The sequence below is a fragment of the Colossoma macropomum genome, unplaced genomic scaffold (assembly GCF_904425465.1).
Source record: "Colossoma macropomum unplaced genomic scaffold, Colossoma_macropomum, whole genome shotgun sequence".
Classification (NCBI taxonomy): Eukaryota; Metazoa; Chordata; class Actinopteri; order Characiformes; family Serrasalmidae; genus Colossoma; species Colossoma macropomum.
In genome coordinates this window covers 21,678,374-21,696,881 of record NW_023494792.1, presented here as the reverse complement: position 1 = coordinate 21,696,881, position 18,508 = coordinate 21,678,374, and the positions used below count along the sequence as shown (strand labels likewise).

Below are 18,508 nucleotides of genomic sequence, written 5' to 3'. Positions count from 1 at the left end.
AGAGCATTTGGTGTCAGAGACCTTATAAACTTGGGGAGAGAAGGAAAATACTGTTTATTTCCCCTTTAGATTAAGTTGTGCAAGATTTCTGGAATTTTTTTTTCTTTTTTTGAGTTTTTCCTTAGTTACGATGTGTGAACATCTATTAGAATTATTTTTTTTTAGACTGACATTTTGGCCACTCAGTCATTGACGTGAATGAAATAGCTGCTTCAGCATGAGCAGTGTTAGTCACAGCAGTCCTCATGATCACCTCATGATCGGACACAAACCGATTTGTTTTAAGCAATAGCTTACAGATACGACGAAGAAGTCGCTATTTCGAATAATGAATGAGCAATTCTGCTTCATCAGGCCGCGCTTGATTGTCACGTGGCACGTAAAGCTCATTTTTATTCCTGATTTCTGTAAGTTATTAAAGAATTAAAGCATTCACTTCAGTTCTGTTGATCACTTTTAACGCTGGTAAACCTTTCGGTTGTTTACAGCGCTGTGAGAGCTCCACCAATCAGCGCGCTGCTCGGTGTGTTGTGGGCGGGGCTTTGCAGGACGCGCTCGTTCTCCGCTCTCTCGCTCTCTCTGTCTGTGTGTGTGTGGAGACTCGGACCTGTGCGCTGAGGTGACCTGCTCGGCTGTGCTTTATTTTTACTCACTTTATTTTCCAGAGACAGTCTGTGACCCGCTGGCGGACAGGTCGTGACCCCGGGCGGGCAGCACAGCACTGTGGTTGTGGAGCTGTGAGAGCGGAGGGCTGTGTTCGGAGTCCGGGGCGATGCTGGAGGTGTCCATACCCTCCCTGGAGAGGGAAGTGGATGAATCGGGCAAGTTACGCAAAGTAAGTGCACCTAACGCCTACTGCTTAGCGTGAAGAACTGACGGGCTCACAGACGAGCAGTAAGCCTAGTGTTAGTTTAAATGACAGTGTAAGTGTTGATACAGTGCTGTTAGCCTACAGTCTTAAAAAGATGGTCCTTCAAGGGTTCTTTAGTAAAGATAATGGTTCTATATAAACCATGAACACTCAAAGAACCCTTTGCATCATGAAATGGTTCCCCAGATCAATGGAGAAGGTGCTGTAGATGGTTCTATATAGAACCTTTTTGAAAAGTGTTCTATATAGGACCAAAAAGGGTTATGCTATTGTTACGATGAACCTTTAGAAGAACCTTTTTTTGAATCTTTTTTGAAAAGAGTTTATATAGAACAATATACAACATTCTCCATCAATCTGAAGAACCCTTTCATAATGCAAAGAACCCTTTAATCGTGCAAATGGTTCTCTGAGTGTTCATGGTTTTATAGAGAACCATTTTTCCCTGAAAAACCCTTGAAGAACCATCTTTTCTAAGAGTGCAGGCTTAGGCTTGAAAACCGACTCTTAACACCTCAGTGCTGTGATAAGACTGATGTGGCTCCTGTCTGTCCGGGAGCTGCTTTTATCTGTGGCAGTTATCCACTATTTGAATAGAGCTGAAACACTTTTACACGTCTCTTTAGATATGAAAGGTTAGATATGAAATAGAATGTAGGACTTTTCTAGTCTTAGTACTTCAGCCTAATTTGTGTGGTGAACTGAGGAACATCTAGGATGGCTTCACAGGAAGTGAACAGATGAGAGGGTTCAAATATGTTTCAGTGAAAGCTCCAGAACTTTTATTAGAGCTTTAATATCACCACTTAATTTTCTATATTTACAGTAGAGGCTGGGTTACATTTCAAAGTGATCACAATAACAGGTGAAGGCTCAGCTGTCTAAATACACAAACCTGCACAGTTCCTCAAACTAACTCAGACTAACTCTTGACAGAGGTCCATAATGTTGTGGGTTCCTTAAAAAGTCTTACAAAGCCTTAAAATAGATTTTAGAAATGTAAAGTCAAAAAAATGTCTGACCTTTAATACTAGTGGTATTAAATTCTAAGATAATGCCTAAAGACCTGGCTGATAAGAGTCATTCATTTTGTATTTAATTTATTAAAATTAGTTCAGAATATAGTCTAACTAAACTAAACCAACTAAAAATATCCAGCCAGCAGTGCTGTGGCCAGACGCTGACCACGGTGTGAATAAAATAGACATTAATTAATGCCATATTTGAGTTTGGGAGTGGTGGAAATAGTTTTTTCCTTTCATGAGTTTTTAAAACAAGGTATTTGTAAAGCAACCCTGATTTTAGAGACATAGATACAGGTTAAGTATAACAATAGGATGCCAGTAGCATCAGCTTACTGTTTCTGAATCTGACTTACAGGATGCAGTTCACAGTAGCAAATACTGGGAGTAATCTGATCCTGGATCAGCACTACTATTCTGAGATTCTTTGTGTGTAGCTGGGCCGCTGGGCAGTCTGTTTGGGTCACACATTCGGCCACCTGCCCATGTCTCTGGGCTACTGCCATAGCTTAAGCCCCAGCCAAAGAGCAGCAGAAAGCAAGTTATTGTGCTCTCAAAAAACACATGCTTAAGCACTAAAAGCATGATATGATGCTGCTCATTTGTGATGCTCTGAATAAGCGACATGTTTTTTAATATTTTTCTAGTTACACTCTTTTCTAGGAAATGAATATTTATGGCACACTGAAGCGTGTTCCACTGGAGCGAACATGTCAAAACACGTGTCAGTGCCATCAGCAACAGGGAAATATGCTGGTTTCCAAGCTGAGCTCTCTGACTTAGGCAAGCATAAACTAAGCAATGTATGTATCAAGTCACTCATAAATGCTTAGATAAGCTTTGTATGTGTATTTGTTTTTGTATATTTTCAGGACAAAAATGTCTTCACTATTTAGAAAACCAAATCAAAATGTTAACATACTTTATCTAAGCTACCAGTGAAATGTTCCTGAATTTGTAAAATGCTTCATACAAAGATAGATATATATCTCATGCCCTGACAAAGTATAAAAACAAACGTGTGTGCATATGTTTGTTTGTATGTAAGATGTTTATCTGTCAGGCTAAAAGTAGAGCCCTGTGGGAGACAGCTGAATCACAGCCATGCTGGAAGGTGCTGATGTCACTCAAAGCTGGAATGCTATTCTGTCGCTGTCTAAAGCAGCCGGGCACCAGTTGCAGCCCAATCATGACACAGACTAATTAACAGCTTCCAAACTCAGAAAGTATTTATGTATGTATTATTACTGAATCAGCAGGGCATAACTGGACAAACATTCTACTCATAAAGTGAAGGTTTCTGCTTTAAACACCACCTTTATAATAATATGTGTGGCTGGCGCATGTTCATGATTACATGACAGCACATTTTCTTAAAGTAGCATTAAGATGTCTTAAATTAAAAAGTCTTTTACCTTTAACTGAGTTTGCTGATATCTGCCTGAATGAGCTTCCTGTTCCTATGGTTAACATTAAAGACCAGAGCCACTGACCAAACAAACACCAACAAACACAAACAAACAGAAACATTTGGTTGGTGTGCCATAAATGTGTTCGGTTAATGGAATGATCTAGAACAGGTGTGCAAACCATTTGTCTTGGGGGGTCCAAAGAGTAGTATTTATGGTGGGTTGGTGACAAAACAGCTAGCTAGCAACTTGAAAGCCTTATGTATTTGCACATTGTCAGTAAATTCTCATTGAGAACACTTAAAACTCCAGTGGTTTCCTAACATACAAGGCACTCTTTCTTCCCACTGGTGGTCTCTAAGTCTCCTCTTGTCTGTGTACCACCACCAGTTCCACTCAGTTAACCTGTAATTGCTTGTTACATTATCTTACACTGAAAGTTAATAATGTTTTTTTCCTTCCCCTGTAAAAATGACTTTTTTGGAGATACAAGGTTTTTGTTCTGACAGTAACAATATGCTTTTTTAATAAAAGTGCTTAAAGAATTGAATATTAAAAGAAAAATAAGCAGGTAAAAAATAAGGGTTTGTGTAAAACTACATGTTCTCTCAGTGGTGGGAGTTGGGGTTGGCAACGTGGAACCTGCGGGCCAAAGTTGGCCTGCAAGGATATTTGATTTGGCCCGCAGGTACCACCTTGGGCAAGCCTGTTCTAGAATGTTGTCTCCTCATTCACTCTGGTTCATTTGGTTTGTCAATTCCTTTTCTGAATGTTCTAACGACAACAGCAAATATTGAAATGAAATACAGAATATTGAAAAATAGACTATATATATGAATAAAATAAAAAAGAAATAAAATACAATATAAATGAATGAATTGAATTTAAAAAGTGTTTTCTGCCCCCCTATAAAAGGAAATAATCCACAATTTGAACAAACACTCTGCGTGTAAACAGCCAGTGTTGTACCTCACTTATTCTAGAATCAGCTGTACTGGAGATCCAGAATTCACACCGTTTTGCATCCTAGAACTGAGGCGTCAGTGATGTATTCTGACTGTGTGCGCTGTTGACCATGTTTGACTCCACTCTACTGTATGGTGCCTGTATGTTGAACACATTGGAGTTGTGTGTATATGTGTGTGTGGACACGGGGTCTCCTGTGTGATAGGGCTTCATCCTAGCGGAAGCGTCCAGATCTGCCCATCGGTGACAATGGCTGCTCTGTGTGTATGAGTGAGAGACAGAGTGTGTGAGAGTATGTCAGTGAGAGAGGGAGGGTGGGAGGGAAGGAGACGGAGAGGCTGAATAGAGCTCTTTACGGGCAGCGCTCATGACCCAAAACACACAGCGCCCTACACATAGCCTGTGTTCCCCCAAATCTTTCTTCTCAGGGTTAAGAACAACACAGAGAAAGCCATACTCTCCTGCAAGCCCATCCACAGCTTCCAGCTGGCTTTGGAAGACTGCTGTCCCTGTTAATGATAGACCTTCCCTTTGGTCTGTTCACATAGAGCTAATACTGACTAAGGTCAGGATCTATTTAGAAAAGTTTAAGATAACCTAAAAGAGCAGCTTCAGCCCAGAGTTTATGGGCTAGTCCTGCTGTTTATCGCATTCCTGTAGTGTCTCCAGAGCACAGAGATCAGTGTCTGCTAGACAGACTGTCCGCTGTCAGCACGGTGAACAGAAGAGTGCTCTTTGCTTTGCTCGGCTTCCTCCAACTCACTTAACTAATAACGCTGAGAGATCACACTGCTCATCATGTGAGTGTTTGCCTGCTGAAATTCTAGGTTTTGTTTTCTACTGTTTATTTAATTTGCAGTAAATGACCATTTAGTTCAAGTTATTTATTTTTTAGGGTCAGACAAAAAGCAGAAAATATTACACAAAAGCCTCCAACACCAACTAAAATATCAAATCTATTTACATTTCATTTGTCCACTCTAACATTCAAACAAGCAGCTACCAAAAATAAATACATTAGCTGTCTTGCATTTCTTTCTCAGGTGCATCTAAAATGGCTAAATGAGATATTTCTGAGGAGATTAGACAGAAGACAATCCAGTTGCATACAGAAGAAGAAAATCAAAGGAAAACAAAACACAGGAGTGCAAACATACAGACAAAATGGGACTCCTTACAACAGTCATTATCTTACCATTATTATCTTAACCCCTTAAATGGCCAGTGGGCCAAACGTTTTATTACACACTTCTATAACCTGATAATAGCTCAACCAGTTTTCATTGAATTCTCTAGTTACTGTATAATAAGGCTTACGTAAGCTTATGTAAAAATCTGAGATTTTAAAGCTTTCATCTCAGAGAGAGGAGAAAATGGAGCTCCACTCTTACTTCAGATCTGAAAAAATCCACAGGAGTTTCTGTCCATCCGTCTACTGTGAGAAGACAACTCAACACTATGAGTCTGAAAGGATGTGTAGCTGTCAAGAACTAGAACACTCAAACAGAAGTTTAAAGTTTTTATGGACTGATGCGTCACTGAATGTGTTTGGGATTATTTGAATCGTGAGAAGCAGAAAATGTAACTAACTTCTAAGACTGAACTTTGGAGGTTTGAAAAAATATTCCTGCAGGTTTACTTCAAAAACTGAAAGGATTTTTTTCAAAAAGAATAGATGCTGTAACAAAAGCAGGTGGGCACAATAAATACTGAAAAATGTTATATGTACTTGTCGAGGCTTCTGTGTTATCTTCAGTTAGGTATATGTTTTCTGTTTTTTTCTTTCTTTCTTTTTTTGCACTGGAAGCTAAATAAATGAAAAGGTGGTCCCCGACTAATGCACAGTACTCATCTATCTGAGTTCAGAAGGTCTATGTCGAATCTGTAGAGACCTCTAGATCTCCAGTGGAGTCTACCTTTTTAAGATTCTGTGTGTATAAGTCATAGCCCCCTGGTCCTTAGACTCAGCACTCAGACACTCGTGTACTTTTCCTTCATTCAGTTAATAGAGTACATTTTCACTCTAACTTGTCAAAGCTTGCTTGAATAGGTCTCTCTTTTTCTCTCAATCTGTGCTGACAAGTGGAAAGTAAAAGAGCCGTATTTTCTCAAAAGTGAGACAGCTGAGAAGTGAAACGTGTTGGTCTGAGCAAGAATATAAAGTGGAAGTAAGTACACTGTAAAAACTCCAGCCACTGTTCTCACGATGATTTCATTTACTGAACAGCTCTGAGTTCATGAACAGAAAAAAACCCTATCTGGTTTATATCCTACACTCTCTATACCTGGACTCAGCAAATTTTGCCCTATAGTAGACTGACCATTAGATTAATTACATGCTCCAATAACACAGCTGACATAAAGAGTTGGCCCTCAGAGGCTGGGCAGCAGCATTGGCACCTGGACTTGGGTAGCGGTACGGCTGAGGCTCAGCAAATTAAGTGTCGGCAAAAAAACAGATCTCAGAGCTGTCACCAACAATCCACCACCGTGGCAGGAACTTCTGAAGGCTTCACAACGATGACTGGTGAGTGATGTTTGGTTTATTTGAGGTACCAGTGGTGTTTTATTCTGACATTTACCCAAACCTGATCCTATATTTTGTGAATGTTGAACTCTTAAAATGTTAAAACGAAAATGAACATAGCTTGCTAACAGTTTGCTAGCTAGTTAGCCGGTACATGCTGTGATAGGCTAGCAAGTCACCTCTTTTAGATAAACATTTGCTCTCACAAAATATAAGAATTCCATAAGACCTTTTAAAAATTACCATTTTAAATTTGAGACGGTTTCGAATTTCATTTCTGCTCTTTCTAATAAACTGGTGTACTGTTACACTTGTCAGAGTTGTTGGCTAACTACTTTAGCACAGGCTTAGCTAACATTAGCGGGCTAACAGCTCTGCTGGAAGACCGGCTCGCCTAACTTATGCTAACCCAGGATGAATAATGACTCAAATTTAAGCGAGTAAATTCGAGTGACTGCTGCTGGACTGAAAAGCAGAAACTGATGTTTTTGCTCATTTTTATACCAGTGTAATCGCGCAAGTGTCTTTGATTGAAGTTAATATTTTAAAATTTAACAAAATGTCAACACTGACTGACTGTAATAACCATTGGTAAAGAACAGTTTTGTGACATTTTAAATGTTTTCTACTGGGGGGTGCATGCATACAGCTGCTTCTATGGTGAAACCCTATTATATAATATACAACCAAAGTTTAAAATACATATATTTTTAAAAGTCCTGTTACAGTGTATTTTTTTTTCTCATCTGCTTGTAGGCCCCCTACCCACTCGCCACATTTGTAGGTACAGGAGCCTCCTCGCCAGGAGTGCACAAAGTACAAAAATTCTGAACTTGAGTAAAAGTAGAAATTCTCTTCATTAAAAGTTACTTGAATTACACTGTAAAGGTTTTATTACACTACCAGGTTAGCCTGAAATTTTGAGTTCATAGAACTTGTAAACATCAAATTAACACAAGAATAATTTATGTTTTACAGTTTTAACCTATTTTAAGGTTAATTAACAACAAAAAGCTGCATTATTTACAATGTAAAGTAAAAGTATTCTGTTTATGTTTTTACTTACAAAAGGTTTTGCTTTTAAAGTCAATGTAGACACTAGGGGTGCGGGAAAAAATAGATTCTTAGATGCATCGCGATGCGGACGTGAACGATTCTGTATTGATTCACAAATGTCAAAAATCGATTTTCTGAATATTTAATTTATAACGTAATGTTGACGGAAAGCAAAAGGCAGAACCTGGAAGTGCGGAAGTGCAGCACCCGGACAGTCTGTGTCGGCACATAACAAAAACACAAATAGATGATCGAGAAATCCGACCGGCTCCCTCTGCATTAAAGCCAGGTTAGGTCAGGAGTCACAACACAAATGATAAGAAGAGCCATTTTGTCCTTTCAACAAAAATCAAACCAGCTTGGGAGCCACAACATTTAATGTCCAGTATGTCTCAGTATGTGTTAATGTCCTAGTATAGACTAAACAATATAAACGAGAGCGCAGACTTGCTTCGCTCTGCTTTAAGCCGCTTATAGCCGCTTTCCTTCCATCTCCTACAGAAAACTTTTCCTCTGAAGTAGATCAGTTTCTTGTAAAATGTCTCTCAAAGTTCGGCTGTTTTACGAGGCTGAAGTCGCTTCTTTAAGTCGCTCCAGCTTCTTGTTCGAATTTTCCAGTTCCACCTTAAATTCTGACTGAGGTGCCGAATGTAAATGCGGCACCATTTAAGGTGGAACGGGAAGATCTGAAAGAGAAGAGACTTAATCTTAGCAACTTTTTAGTGTTTGACAATCTCTCATTGCAGATTTAGCTTGCAAATAAACCAACTGCACTGCTTATAAATGCGAATAACGCATCGCTGCTATGTGACCTGCAATCTGCACGCCGGTTCTCAGTCATTGTGAAACAGGGCTTTCGCGCTATGTTGCACACGACCCGTCTCAAAGATACTTTACTGACACAGCGATCCCCCAACTCTCTACCACGAGACCAAAACCAAAGTTATAAAATCACTAAAGAAAACGGGTAGAATAGCTGTAACATGTGCTGCGTGGTCATCCACTGACACTGGATCTTATTTCACTGTAACTGCGCATTTTATCACAGATGAGTGGCAGCAGCTTCTCATGTGCTCCAAGCAAGAGCACTGAATGAGAGCCTTCCAGTTCACTTGCCACATCACTTCCATTTGATTTATTAATAAAAGACATTGTAAGTAAATTCATTATGGATTATTACAGATACTTTGCTTTAACATTACCAAGTCCTCAGACAGTAAGAAAATATAAATGCTGTATAGAAAAAAAGATGCATCGATAATCGTTTTATAATCGCATTGCAGCCCTCCGAATCGTAATCGAATCGAATCGTGAGGTGCGTAAAGATTCCCACCCCTACTAGACACAGTATTATTGTTTATTTATTTTCAAAATTCATGATTTTTTATTTACTCTCTGTAAAGGAGGCCTATTTGGCTGCAGGCATTAGAGTTAACTGTTCATGTCTGTGGCCACACAAGTCTCCTTACTTTTAAAAGCAAATACGTTCAAATGTTGATTGACTACCTTTATTTAACTAATATTTAACCAAGAGTGTTTCTGATTTTATTCAAATAAGTAACAATTGTCTTACACAACAAATAAGAAATTGTGTACTTTGTCCACCCTGCTCCTTGCTGACAACCTAAACCCAAAAGAGGCCAGGGAGAAAAGTATTTCTGTATAAGTATACAAGCAACATCTTTACTGGATTTGTGAGGCTTGGGTGCTTAAACAAAAGCAGTCAACATAAATGTGCCTGTATCTGTTTCAAATGTTGAAATTAGTATTTTAAACCTTTCCTAAATGTTTTGTCTTCCTACAGCCGTCCATCTGCTGCTCCTGGGCCTCTTACAGCTTGTCCCAGGTACTTTCATTTGTAGTATAGAATTGCTCTTTGTAATATAAATCCATATTTCAAAATACATTTTACTACATTTTCTAGCATTAGACATTGCCAATGTCATAAATTTTAACCTGTATTTGAAACAGTGGCTCACCTGCTTTGCTTTGTTTTTTATTTCGCAAAACTAATGTATAAAAGTGATATGGCTTTCAAGGTTCTGTGTTACTGTGAGAAAAAAAACACAGTACATTGTTATTCACAAAACCTGCTCATTTTTGTATTCTATTGCACATACCTCTCTTTTTTGTTATTGCTTTGTAGATTTATTATTATTTTCATACTGTCTGCTATTTTCTCAGGATTATTTGCATCCTTATGTTTTGTCTGGTGAATGTTTTATTAGTAATTTTTCTTACGTTTTTCTTCATTTTAGATGCAGTAATGAAGAATCCACATTCACACGCTGCAAGTGAAAAAGAAATTGACCAGAGACGTCTACATCTGTTAAGCGCTGAGTATATTTAGCATTATAGGGTAGAGGTTATTCTCATTCTCTTGCTGTCTCTCTCTTTCCCACACATACTCTACATATACACTCACTGGTCATTTTTTAAAGTCCACCTAACTTACAGATTGTAGTCCATCTGTTTTGCTGTGTACTTTCTTAGCCCCCTTTCACCCTGTTCTTCAATGGTCAGGACCCCCCAGGACCGCCACAGAGCAGGTATTATTTGGGTGGTGGATCATTCTCAGCACTGCAGTGACACTGATGTGGTGGGGGTGTGTTAGTGTGTGTTGTGCTGGTATGAGTGGATCAGACACAGCAGTGCTGCTGGAGCTTTTTAAACACTGTCCACTCACTGTCCACTCTATTAGACACTCCTACCTTCTGGCCACCTTGTAGATATAAAGTTAAAGATGATAGCTTATCTGTTGCTGCACAGTTTGTGTCAGTTATCCACTCGTCCTTCATCAGTGGTCACAGGACGCTGTTGGCTGGATATTTTTGGTTGGTGAATTATTCTCAGTCCAGCAGTGACACTGAGGTGTTTAAAAACATTGCTATGTCTGACAAACTACTACCAGTACCATATACACAACCATGTCAGCACCACTGCAGTGCTGAGAATGAAATTCTAAAAGTAATAATACCTGCGCTGTGGTGGTCCTGTAGGGGTCCTGATCTCTGATGAACAGGGTGGAATTGGCTTAACAAGTTATGTAGAGAAGCAGATCAACTACAGTCTCCAATTGCAGAACTACAAAGTGCACCTATATATTAAGTGGACCTGATTTTATGGAAAATGAGTGTAGATACAAGGTAGATACAAGATGGTTTATACATATAAGCACGATGATGTACTGAGTATGACAGTTGTTTTGTAAACACCATTTTAACTGTTTATGATTTTGTTGATTGTATTTTCTATTCCAACTGTGTGTCTGAGTTGTGTGCAAATTTTGTATAGTTTGACTTCTGGTGTAATCAGTTCAGACATGCATACAGATGAACACAGGTGAGCTTTAAGAATTGTTAACTTTACAAGACATGATACAGTACAAAGAGGCTTCATACATGATAATGCACATTATTTTTTAAACCTGTGGAAGTTGATTGCTCAGCTGCGTTCACCTATGTTGTACTGTCTACACTGGGATTGGGCTTGCCTGATCTCTTGTGAGTGGTATTGTTCTTTTTACCTTAAATTATTGAGGAAAGTGTTGAGAAAGAACAAGTTGGTTTTCTTATAAGCTTGTTTGAATCTTTTGCTATGCTCTGCCTGAATTAATGTTACATCTGAGTAAACGCTTTTGATTGATCTGTGATTGAGCTGTGCTTTTGATTAATAAAGAAAGCAGTTTAGACATATGCAAAAAGTAATTGGTTGTGAAGAAAAATAATTTCCAAATAAAATGTTTCAATGTATTTTTAATTATAGGATGAACGTTATGTAATTAGAAAATAAATAATAGTTATTTTTGCGCAAGTAATAATCACAATTTAAATTTTTTAAGTTACCAGAATCAGGCCAGTCCTGGCCCAGTGTCATTAAAAGATATGGTGGAAAATTGTGAAACTTGTGAAATGGTGAAACTTGAAATTTATTAGTAATTAGAAGAATAACCATTTTTTAGTTTTAGAACCCAGTGTAAATTAAGTTAACGTAAAGAAGTGTCAAACTAACTTAAGCAGTTTGGCCCACTGTTTGTCAGTGTTGATTTTTAAGTCCAAAAAGTTGAATAAACTCAAAAAAGCTGTGCAAACAAGTTACTAAATAATGAAAAAAAGTTTGGCCACCTTAATGTTTATTCACAGTGTACCATAAGTTCCAGTGTAAGTCAGCGAAGACTTCAAGGACATAAAATCTCTGCCAGCTATTACTGGAACCCAAACATGACTCCAATGTCCACAACTGCAAATGTGTTTACGAGCCTGAAATGCGATTCTTTTTTGGCTTTTATGCTCGCTTCATAGTATCATTATTAAACATTTTGGTTACAATTTGAAATGCTACCCAGTATACACTATAATAAACGGGTCTGAAACATTTCAGGTTTCTATTTGTATCAAGCAGCTGTAGGCCTTGTTCCTCTTCTCTGTTCAGAAAATAGTCTGTAGAATTCTGTAGGTACCAGATAGAAGGGAACACTGGTGAGCCATAGCTGGTAAGGTTTCAAACCAGGCACAAAAAACTCATTAAGCTCTTTTTCTTTAGGTCATGTACAATGGGAAAGGTGAGTCCAGGTGCCGCAGGGCTTGTTGCTAACCTGTGCTGTAATACTCTGGGCGTGAAGTAGCTTGTTTTACATTTTCTGCTGTGAAGCTGCCTCATCATCCCATTCAAAGTAGCCTGACTGGTCATCACCTTAAAAAACAAGAAGTTTGACTTCTTTTGAAATATCAAAGAGACAATTTGAAGCATTCATTGTATGTCATTAACTTCATCATGCAGATGTTTTTTATGGTTGTATTGTTTACTGTACTTCAGGTTAGATTTCGAGGTGGTCATAACCAAATCAGTTCAGTAGAGGGCACACTTCTCAGTTTTGGTCTTCCCTCAAAATGGACAGTCATGGTATATGTTTATTCTTCCACTTGTTTTGACCTGTTGTTTGCTTTCTATATTTATTGTAGCTCTTCAGGGTGGAGATTTTGTTCAATGGAAGGAAACACTTTGTTCTGCGGCGGCAGAGTGAGTTCCAGACATTACACCGGAAGCTCAAGAAGATTGTGCAGCCGCCTGATTTCCCCAGCAAGAGGAACCAGCACTTGCGCACCAAACCACTGGAGCAGAGACGGCAGGAGCTGGAGGATTACATACAGGTACAACAGGGATCACACCATACCTTCCTTAACTGCTTCCTTTACCTCTGTAGTATACAGTCAAGACGTTATGTTTTAGTGCTCTTTTCTCCATGTAGGTAATCCTGTATCAGAATGAAGTGGTTCCCCAGGAGTTGCTGGATTTCCTTCAGGTGAAACACTTCCATTCAGCAAACAAGATCTGCAGTTTCCAGTATGTACTGTACCTACCAGTGGACAGAAATGCTGTCATCAGATTTTGTCACTTCAAACATACAGTAATTCACATGCCATGATTTTTTTCTTTTAGTGAAGAAGAATGGAACGACTCTCAAGAACAGGGGTACAGGTGAGAGTCTTCTTGAGTTCAGTTTTTTTACATGCAGGATGTAGTTTCATTACTCATGTTGATACGTAGAGAGAGGTGCAGAATTAGTAAGCTCTATTTTATATCTGTCACATGCTTTTAGATATAATCCTACACTAAATATATTGTTGCTGTCAGAACAAAACATTGTAATTTTGACAATTTGTATTGTTAAAAGACAAAACCAGTGAGCACTGAACACAATATAGTTTTAAAGTAAATGGAAATAAACATAAATGCAGTAAAAAGTAACAAGAATGTCTTGTTTTCAAGATAGTTCTAATTAGAAGTTTATTTCCAGATTTCTCCTGAACACTGAACATTTAATTTTTCTTTTCCATTTAACATAATGAAGTATTAAATAGTCACCAGGTATTGGATGATAACTATATGAATACTGGGCTTCCATGAGGAGAAGTTTGGATACGGTTAAACAAAAACACATAAAGTCATTAATTTTTAATGTAATTATTATTATTATAAATGTATTATTGTTATTGTTATTTATTCTAATATTAGTGTTTTTTTTAGAGCAAATAATCACGTGTTGCCTAGATAAATTTTCTAATTTTCTAATGTGCCTAAAACTTTTGCACAATATAGTTATATTCATATCTTTGGGCACCTTTGGTTAAATTTTAAGTTTTGTTGATTTTCTGAGTGAAACGTTCTACATCCTCTACAGAGAACACACTTTTGCACATTTTGCACAATTGCCGTTTATAAAAAAAACCATATAGCCTTACAAAAGTTGTCACATTTTATATTTGATGTTGATTTTTTTCCCAATATATTAAACTCAAAATAAACAGATTATAAACAGATTGTGCACTAAAATTTGCAGAAAAATACTCTATTTAAGTGTGTTCTCTGTAGAGGATGTGTTAACTTATTTTCACTTTGAAAATCAACAAAATATTATTTAGATTTTCATCTAAGACAGAGTTTAGCTAATAATAAACAAAAATTCAGATTTTTTTATGTTACTCTTATTTGTCTTTTGCAATAGCTTATTAAAAAGAAGTAAATTCGATAAGACATAAACTGATAATTTAATTTGAAAATATACTTTTTCGTTTTATACTTTTGAAAAAGACTAGAAATGATTTGAAACAAAGTATACATTCTGTAAAACATAGATGCATTGATGCAAGTTTCACCAGAGGGGCTTCTTACCCTCTTATCTTTACCTGGAATACAGTTCTGCTCATTTAAGTAAATCGCATTCTTTACAAAAACTGTATTTTGCCTTCCTTTTCCATTTTCGCTTCATTTAATGGTAGTAAAAACGTGTAAAATCCCATTTGTCATCTTTCACCAAGAGCCAAAGGACGGTCAAATAAAGAGATAAACAAAGCAGAAACATAGCACATACCGCTAAACAAATAGTATGATGAAAGTATGATGAAAATGTTTTATATATCAGTAACAGCTTTAAACCAGGAAGAAGATTAATTTTAGTTTAGGTGTGTATTTAGGTCACAAAGTTTCAAAATCTGCCACAAGACACCAATTATAAAACCAGTGAAAGAGTGGCAAGGGTTGCACAAGGACAACTCTTAATGAGAGCATACCTGCAGCAAAATCACATGCCTGGAGTTTGCTTGCTGTCATTAAAATGTTGACAGGAACTGAGTAGCATGGCTGGACGAGCACAAAAATAGAACTTTTGGTGTAAAAACTGGGATTCATGAAAGGAAAAAGGACCTCATACATGGTGCCAGTTACTATCTGCAGTTTTTTTGCATTTGGCTATTGTTAAGATAAGCAGCAAAATATGAATTCCACCAAGTACTAGGACAAAAACATGAGACATAGCATAGATATAGCCTTAGATTGTGATTCCGAAATGACAACTCCTATATATAAAAATGAGGACATAAGTAGTTCTCTAAATGAAAGAGCTATGTCAGAGCAGTGTTTGCCCTGGCTACCTGCAATGCAGGACAATCATTCTTGGGTCCGTAATTCGGTGGGCGGTGCTGATTGTGTCCCCTTACGTCCTTGTAGTACCTCTTATATCACTACTTATGTAATTTAACACCCATGGCTCATGGGTAGCTAAAATAACCTAATACACTTCAGTTGTTAGTCTACATTAGTCTCTCCTGTGAGTAGAAGGTGAAATCAGTTTGAATTAAAGAGAAAATGTTTCATACATATTACAAACAGGTTCTTGAAAATGAGCTTCTTTATCTCATTTTCTTCATGGGTGTAAGTAATCACACTGTACTTAACACATACAGAGCTTGATTCCTCCATTTGTCTCCACTAAGTGCAATTTGGTACATTGTTAGACATCATTAGCAGTTCAAAGCTTCATTTTTATATAGTAGACCTCTTCTCTTCCTCCCTTTTATCTGTGCTCATTTTAATCAAGGGTGCCACTATTTATGGACCAGAGTGGACTTCACACATAAAGAGATTGATTCCTCCATTTGTGCTCATCAACTACAATTTGCTAAATTGTTGGACTCTATTATCCAGTAGTTCAAAGTTTGGTTCACTAGTAGAAGTCTTTCTTTCTTGCAGCTGTCAGCTACTGCATCAGAGAGTGGTGGGCTTCTCAGTTGACCCCTATCTCCTCGCATCAGACTCAGGTAACATATACATTATTATCATAAACATTAGACATCTTTCTTGGCATTGTTTATCACTGAGTGTCCCTGTACCATCAAAACAGCATTTCTCTTCAGTTTTGTTGTGGACAGCTACTTTAGTTTTTACAGTAGTGAGCAGCTCTGCATGTCTAGTTCTACATATTTTACCTGTCATTCTATATCAGGGGTCGGCAACATGCGGGTCTTTGCTCGCGGCTCCACAGCCAAAGTAGATTTTTAGGTAAAAATTAAAATAATCCTCCTTTGCAGTAAAATAAAAAGCTCTGCCGATCGTTTCAACACAGTTTCAACAATAAACGGTCTTCAACGCTGGAGGCTAGTTCACCGACGTTTAACCCTGAAGATCGGCGCACAGATTGCGGGTCACACAGCAACTCAGACAACAGTCTCTACGAAAAGGCAAAGAGAAAGATTTAAGACAGACATTGATGATTTGGAGACGAATGGATTTGCATTTATAAGCACTCCAGCTGGTATCCTGATACGTTTAATCTGCAATGAGAAACTGTCAAACACTAAAAAAGTCGCAAGACTTAAGTCAGCTTCTCATTTGCCAGCTTCTTGTTCAAATTTTCCCATTCCACCTTAAATAGTGCAGCAGTTCTGACACCTAAGGCACCATTTAAGGTGGAACGGGAAAATTCGAACTAGAAGCTGACTTCAGCCTCAGAAAAAATCGAACATTGAGAGACATTTTACAAGAAACTGTTCTACTTTTGGGTAAAAGTTTCCTGCCAGAGATGCAAGAAAAGCGGCTATAGCTAAAGCTTAAAGCAGAGCAAAGTAAGTCTGCTTTTTCGTTTATATTTTTTAGCCTATACTATGACATTTGCACATACTGAGACATATTTACAGCCAAGACGGTAAAACGTTACTTCAATAAAAATGACATTAACTGTTGTGGCTCCCAAGGTGGTTGGATTTTTGTTGAGAGGACAAAATGGCTCTTCTTAACGTTTGAGTTGCCGACCCCTGGTCTATACCATTCTTATGCAACAAATGTAGATAGCAGAGTCTTAAACAGCATCTTAAGAAAGACAGCCCAACGCCAGCTATGTACTGCCTGCACAGTTAACTCACCTGATTCAATCTTATCAGCTCATTGAGGTGCTCATTTGTTGAAAAACAAAACAGAAAACATTAAACTGCTTACAGTATGGGCTTCTCGGGCTGTGGTTGTGTACCAGCATAAAGCTGAAAAAGTGGCCCTTATAAATGAACAAAGAAGTCATGATGCTGCATTGCCATTGCATGCAGTGGAGGTGGAACCGCTTGCCCCTACTCATTTGGTGGAGCATGTTGTGTGTGGTTTGACCCTTTGACGCTGACCATCACAACTATGCAACAATTTTCAAATCATTTCTAAAGCAGGGCTGGTGAATTTCAGTACTGGAGGGCAGGAGTCCAGCATGGTTAGGTGATTTTCCTGCTCAAACACAGCTGATTCAACCCAGCAATTTAATGACCAGGTTTAGCTGGTGTGGTAAGAGCAGGAAAATCACCAAAACTGTGCCGAGTTCTGTCACAGACGTGTCAACTGAACGTTGAACTGCTGATGAATCAATGGCCCTTTTATCTTGTACTTAGTAATAATTTAAGACCGGAGCACTGCAGCCAAGCATTCTGTAAGCACAATCGTGAGACTTGTGATTTTTGGGAGACAGTTGTCATTGTTGGCCGACTGTTTAATGTTATCCTTCCATTCATATGGGCTTGTTTGGTTTGTCATTTCTTATTCTGGAACAGTATAAAGTCAAAATTGCAAAAAAAAAAAACAACAAAAAAAAAAATCTTAATTGTGCTTCATTAAACAATTGTGTTGATTGTTCATCACAAGTTAATCACATTTTAATGCATTCATTAAATAAATTGACATTCTCAACTTTTTTGTACAGACCTCCCAGATGTGGTAGTGGCTGGTGTCCTGCAGGGCCTCTACCCCAGAGACACTAAAGTGAGCTTTAAGCCTTGTTCCAAACCCAGCATAAACCCTGCTCCACGGCAGCCTAGGCATGCTACCATCCCCTCCATCATCATAGACAGAGGCAGCCTAAGCTCTTTGCCAGAGACACAGAGGACCTGAGAGATTTGACACACGACCACTTTTCATGATGCTTCTTGCTTTCGGAGCCTTGAGGAAACTGTGGTGTCCTGCTGTCTTAAGAGATGAAGAGCGTGCCCTCAACATCGCAAATGTTTTGAAGGTGATCTAGTTCTGTTCATGTCTGTAAGGACACATGTGAATGCTCATACTATCACATGGACCAGTAGACGTAAGCTGTCCTGTATGATTCATTTGTTCACACGAGTCCAGCGATGTAACTAATCTGAGTCTCTGCAGTAACTGAATCACACAGACTGGGATTAGTTATGACACTTTCACAGTGAGGTCTAAATTAATCAGTATTGGTTTATTTGAAGTGACCCTTTTGAAATCAATACTGTGCACCAAATACCAGAGAGTGTTCAGAATACTGCACTTATACAGGGAGTAAGTCTTAGATAGCCTGAGATCTCACCAGTGGTTTGTGTGTGGCTGA

At 38.3% G+C, this 18,508-nt stretch overlaps 1 protein-coding gene across 1 annotated transcript; it reads left to right on the top strand.

Moving 5' to 3' along the window:
- The first annotated feature begins 587 nt into the window (after nt 1-587).
- On the top strand, nt 588-18,225 carry snx22 (sorting nexin 22). Its single transcript, XM_036576550.1, has 6 exons — nt 588-835; nt 12,813-13,001; nt 13,100-13,194; nt 13,291-13,329; nt 15,880-15,947; nt 17,864-18,225. Exons 1-6 carry the CDS (start codon nt 773-775, stop codon nt 18,049-18,051), a joined length of 642 nt encoding a protein of 213 aa, XP_036432443.1. The 5' UTR covers nt 588-772; the 3' UTR covers nt 18,052-18,225.
- Nucleotides 18,226-18,508: the final 283 nt, after the last annotated feature.

What these genes read in the sequence shown, in the direction of transcription:
- snx22 (XM_036576550.1), top strand. Translation starts at nt 773, where the DNA reads ATGCTGGAGGTGTCCATACCCTCCCTGGAGAGGGAAGTGGATGAATCG. An exon ending in AATCGGGCAAGTTACGCAAA is followed by an intron (nt 836 to 12,812) that starts GTAAGTGCACCT and finishes TATTTATTGTAG; the next exon opens with CTCTTCAGGGTGGAGATTTT. An exon ending in TCTCCTCGCATCAGACTCAG is followed by an intron (nt 15,948 to 17,863) that starts GTAACATATACA and finishes TTTTTTGTACAG; the next exon opens with ACCTCCCAGATGTGGTAGTG.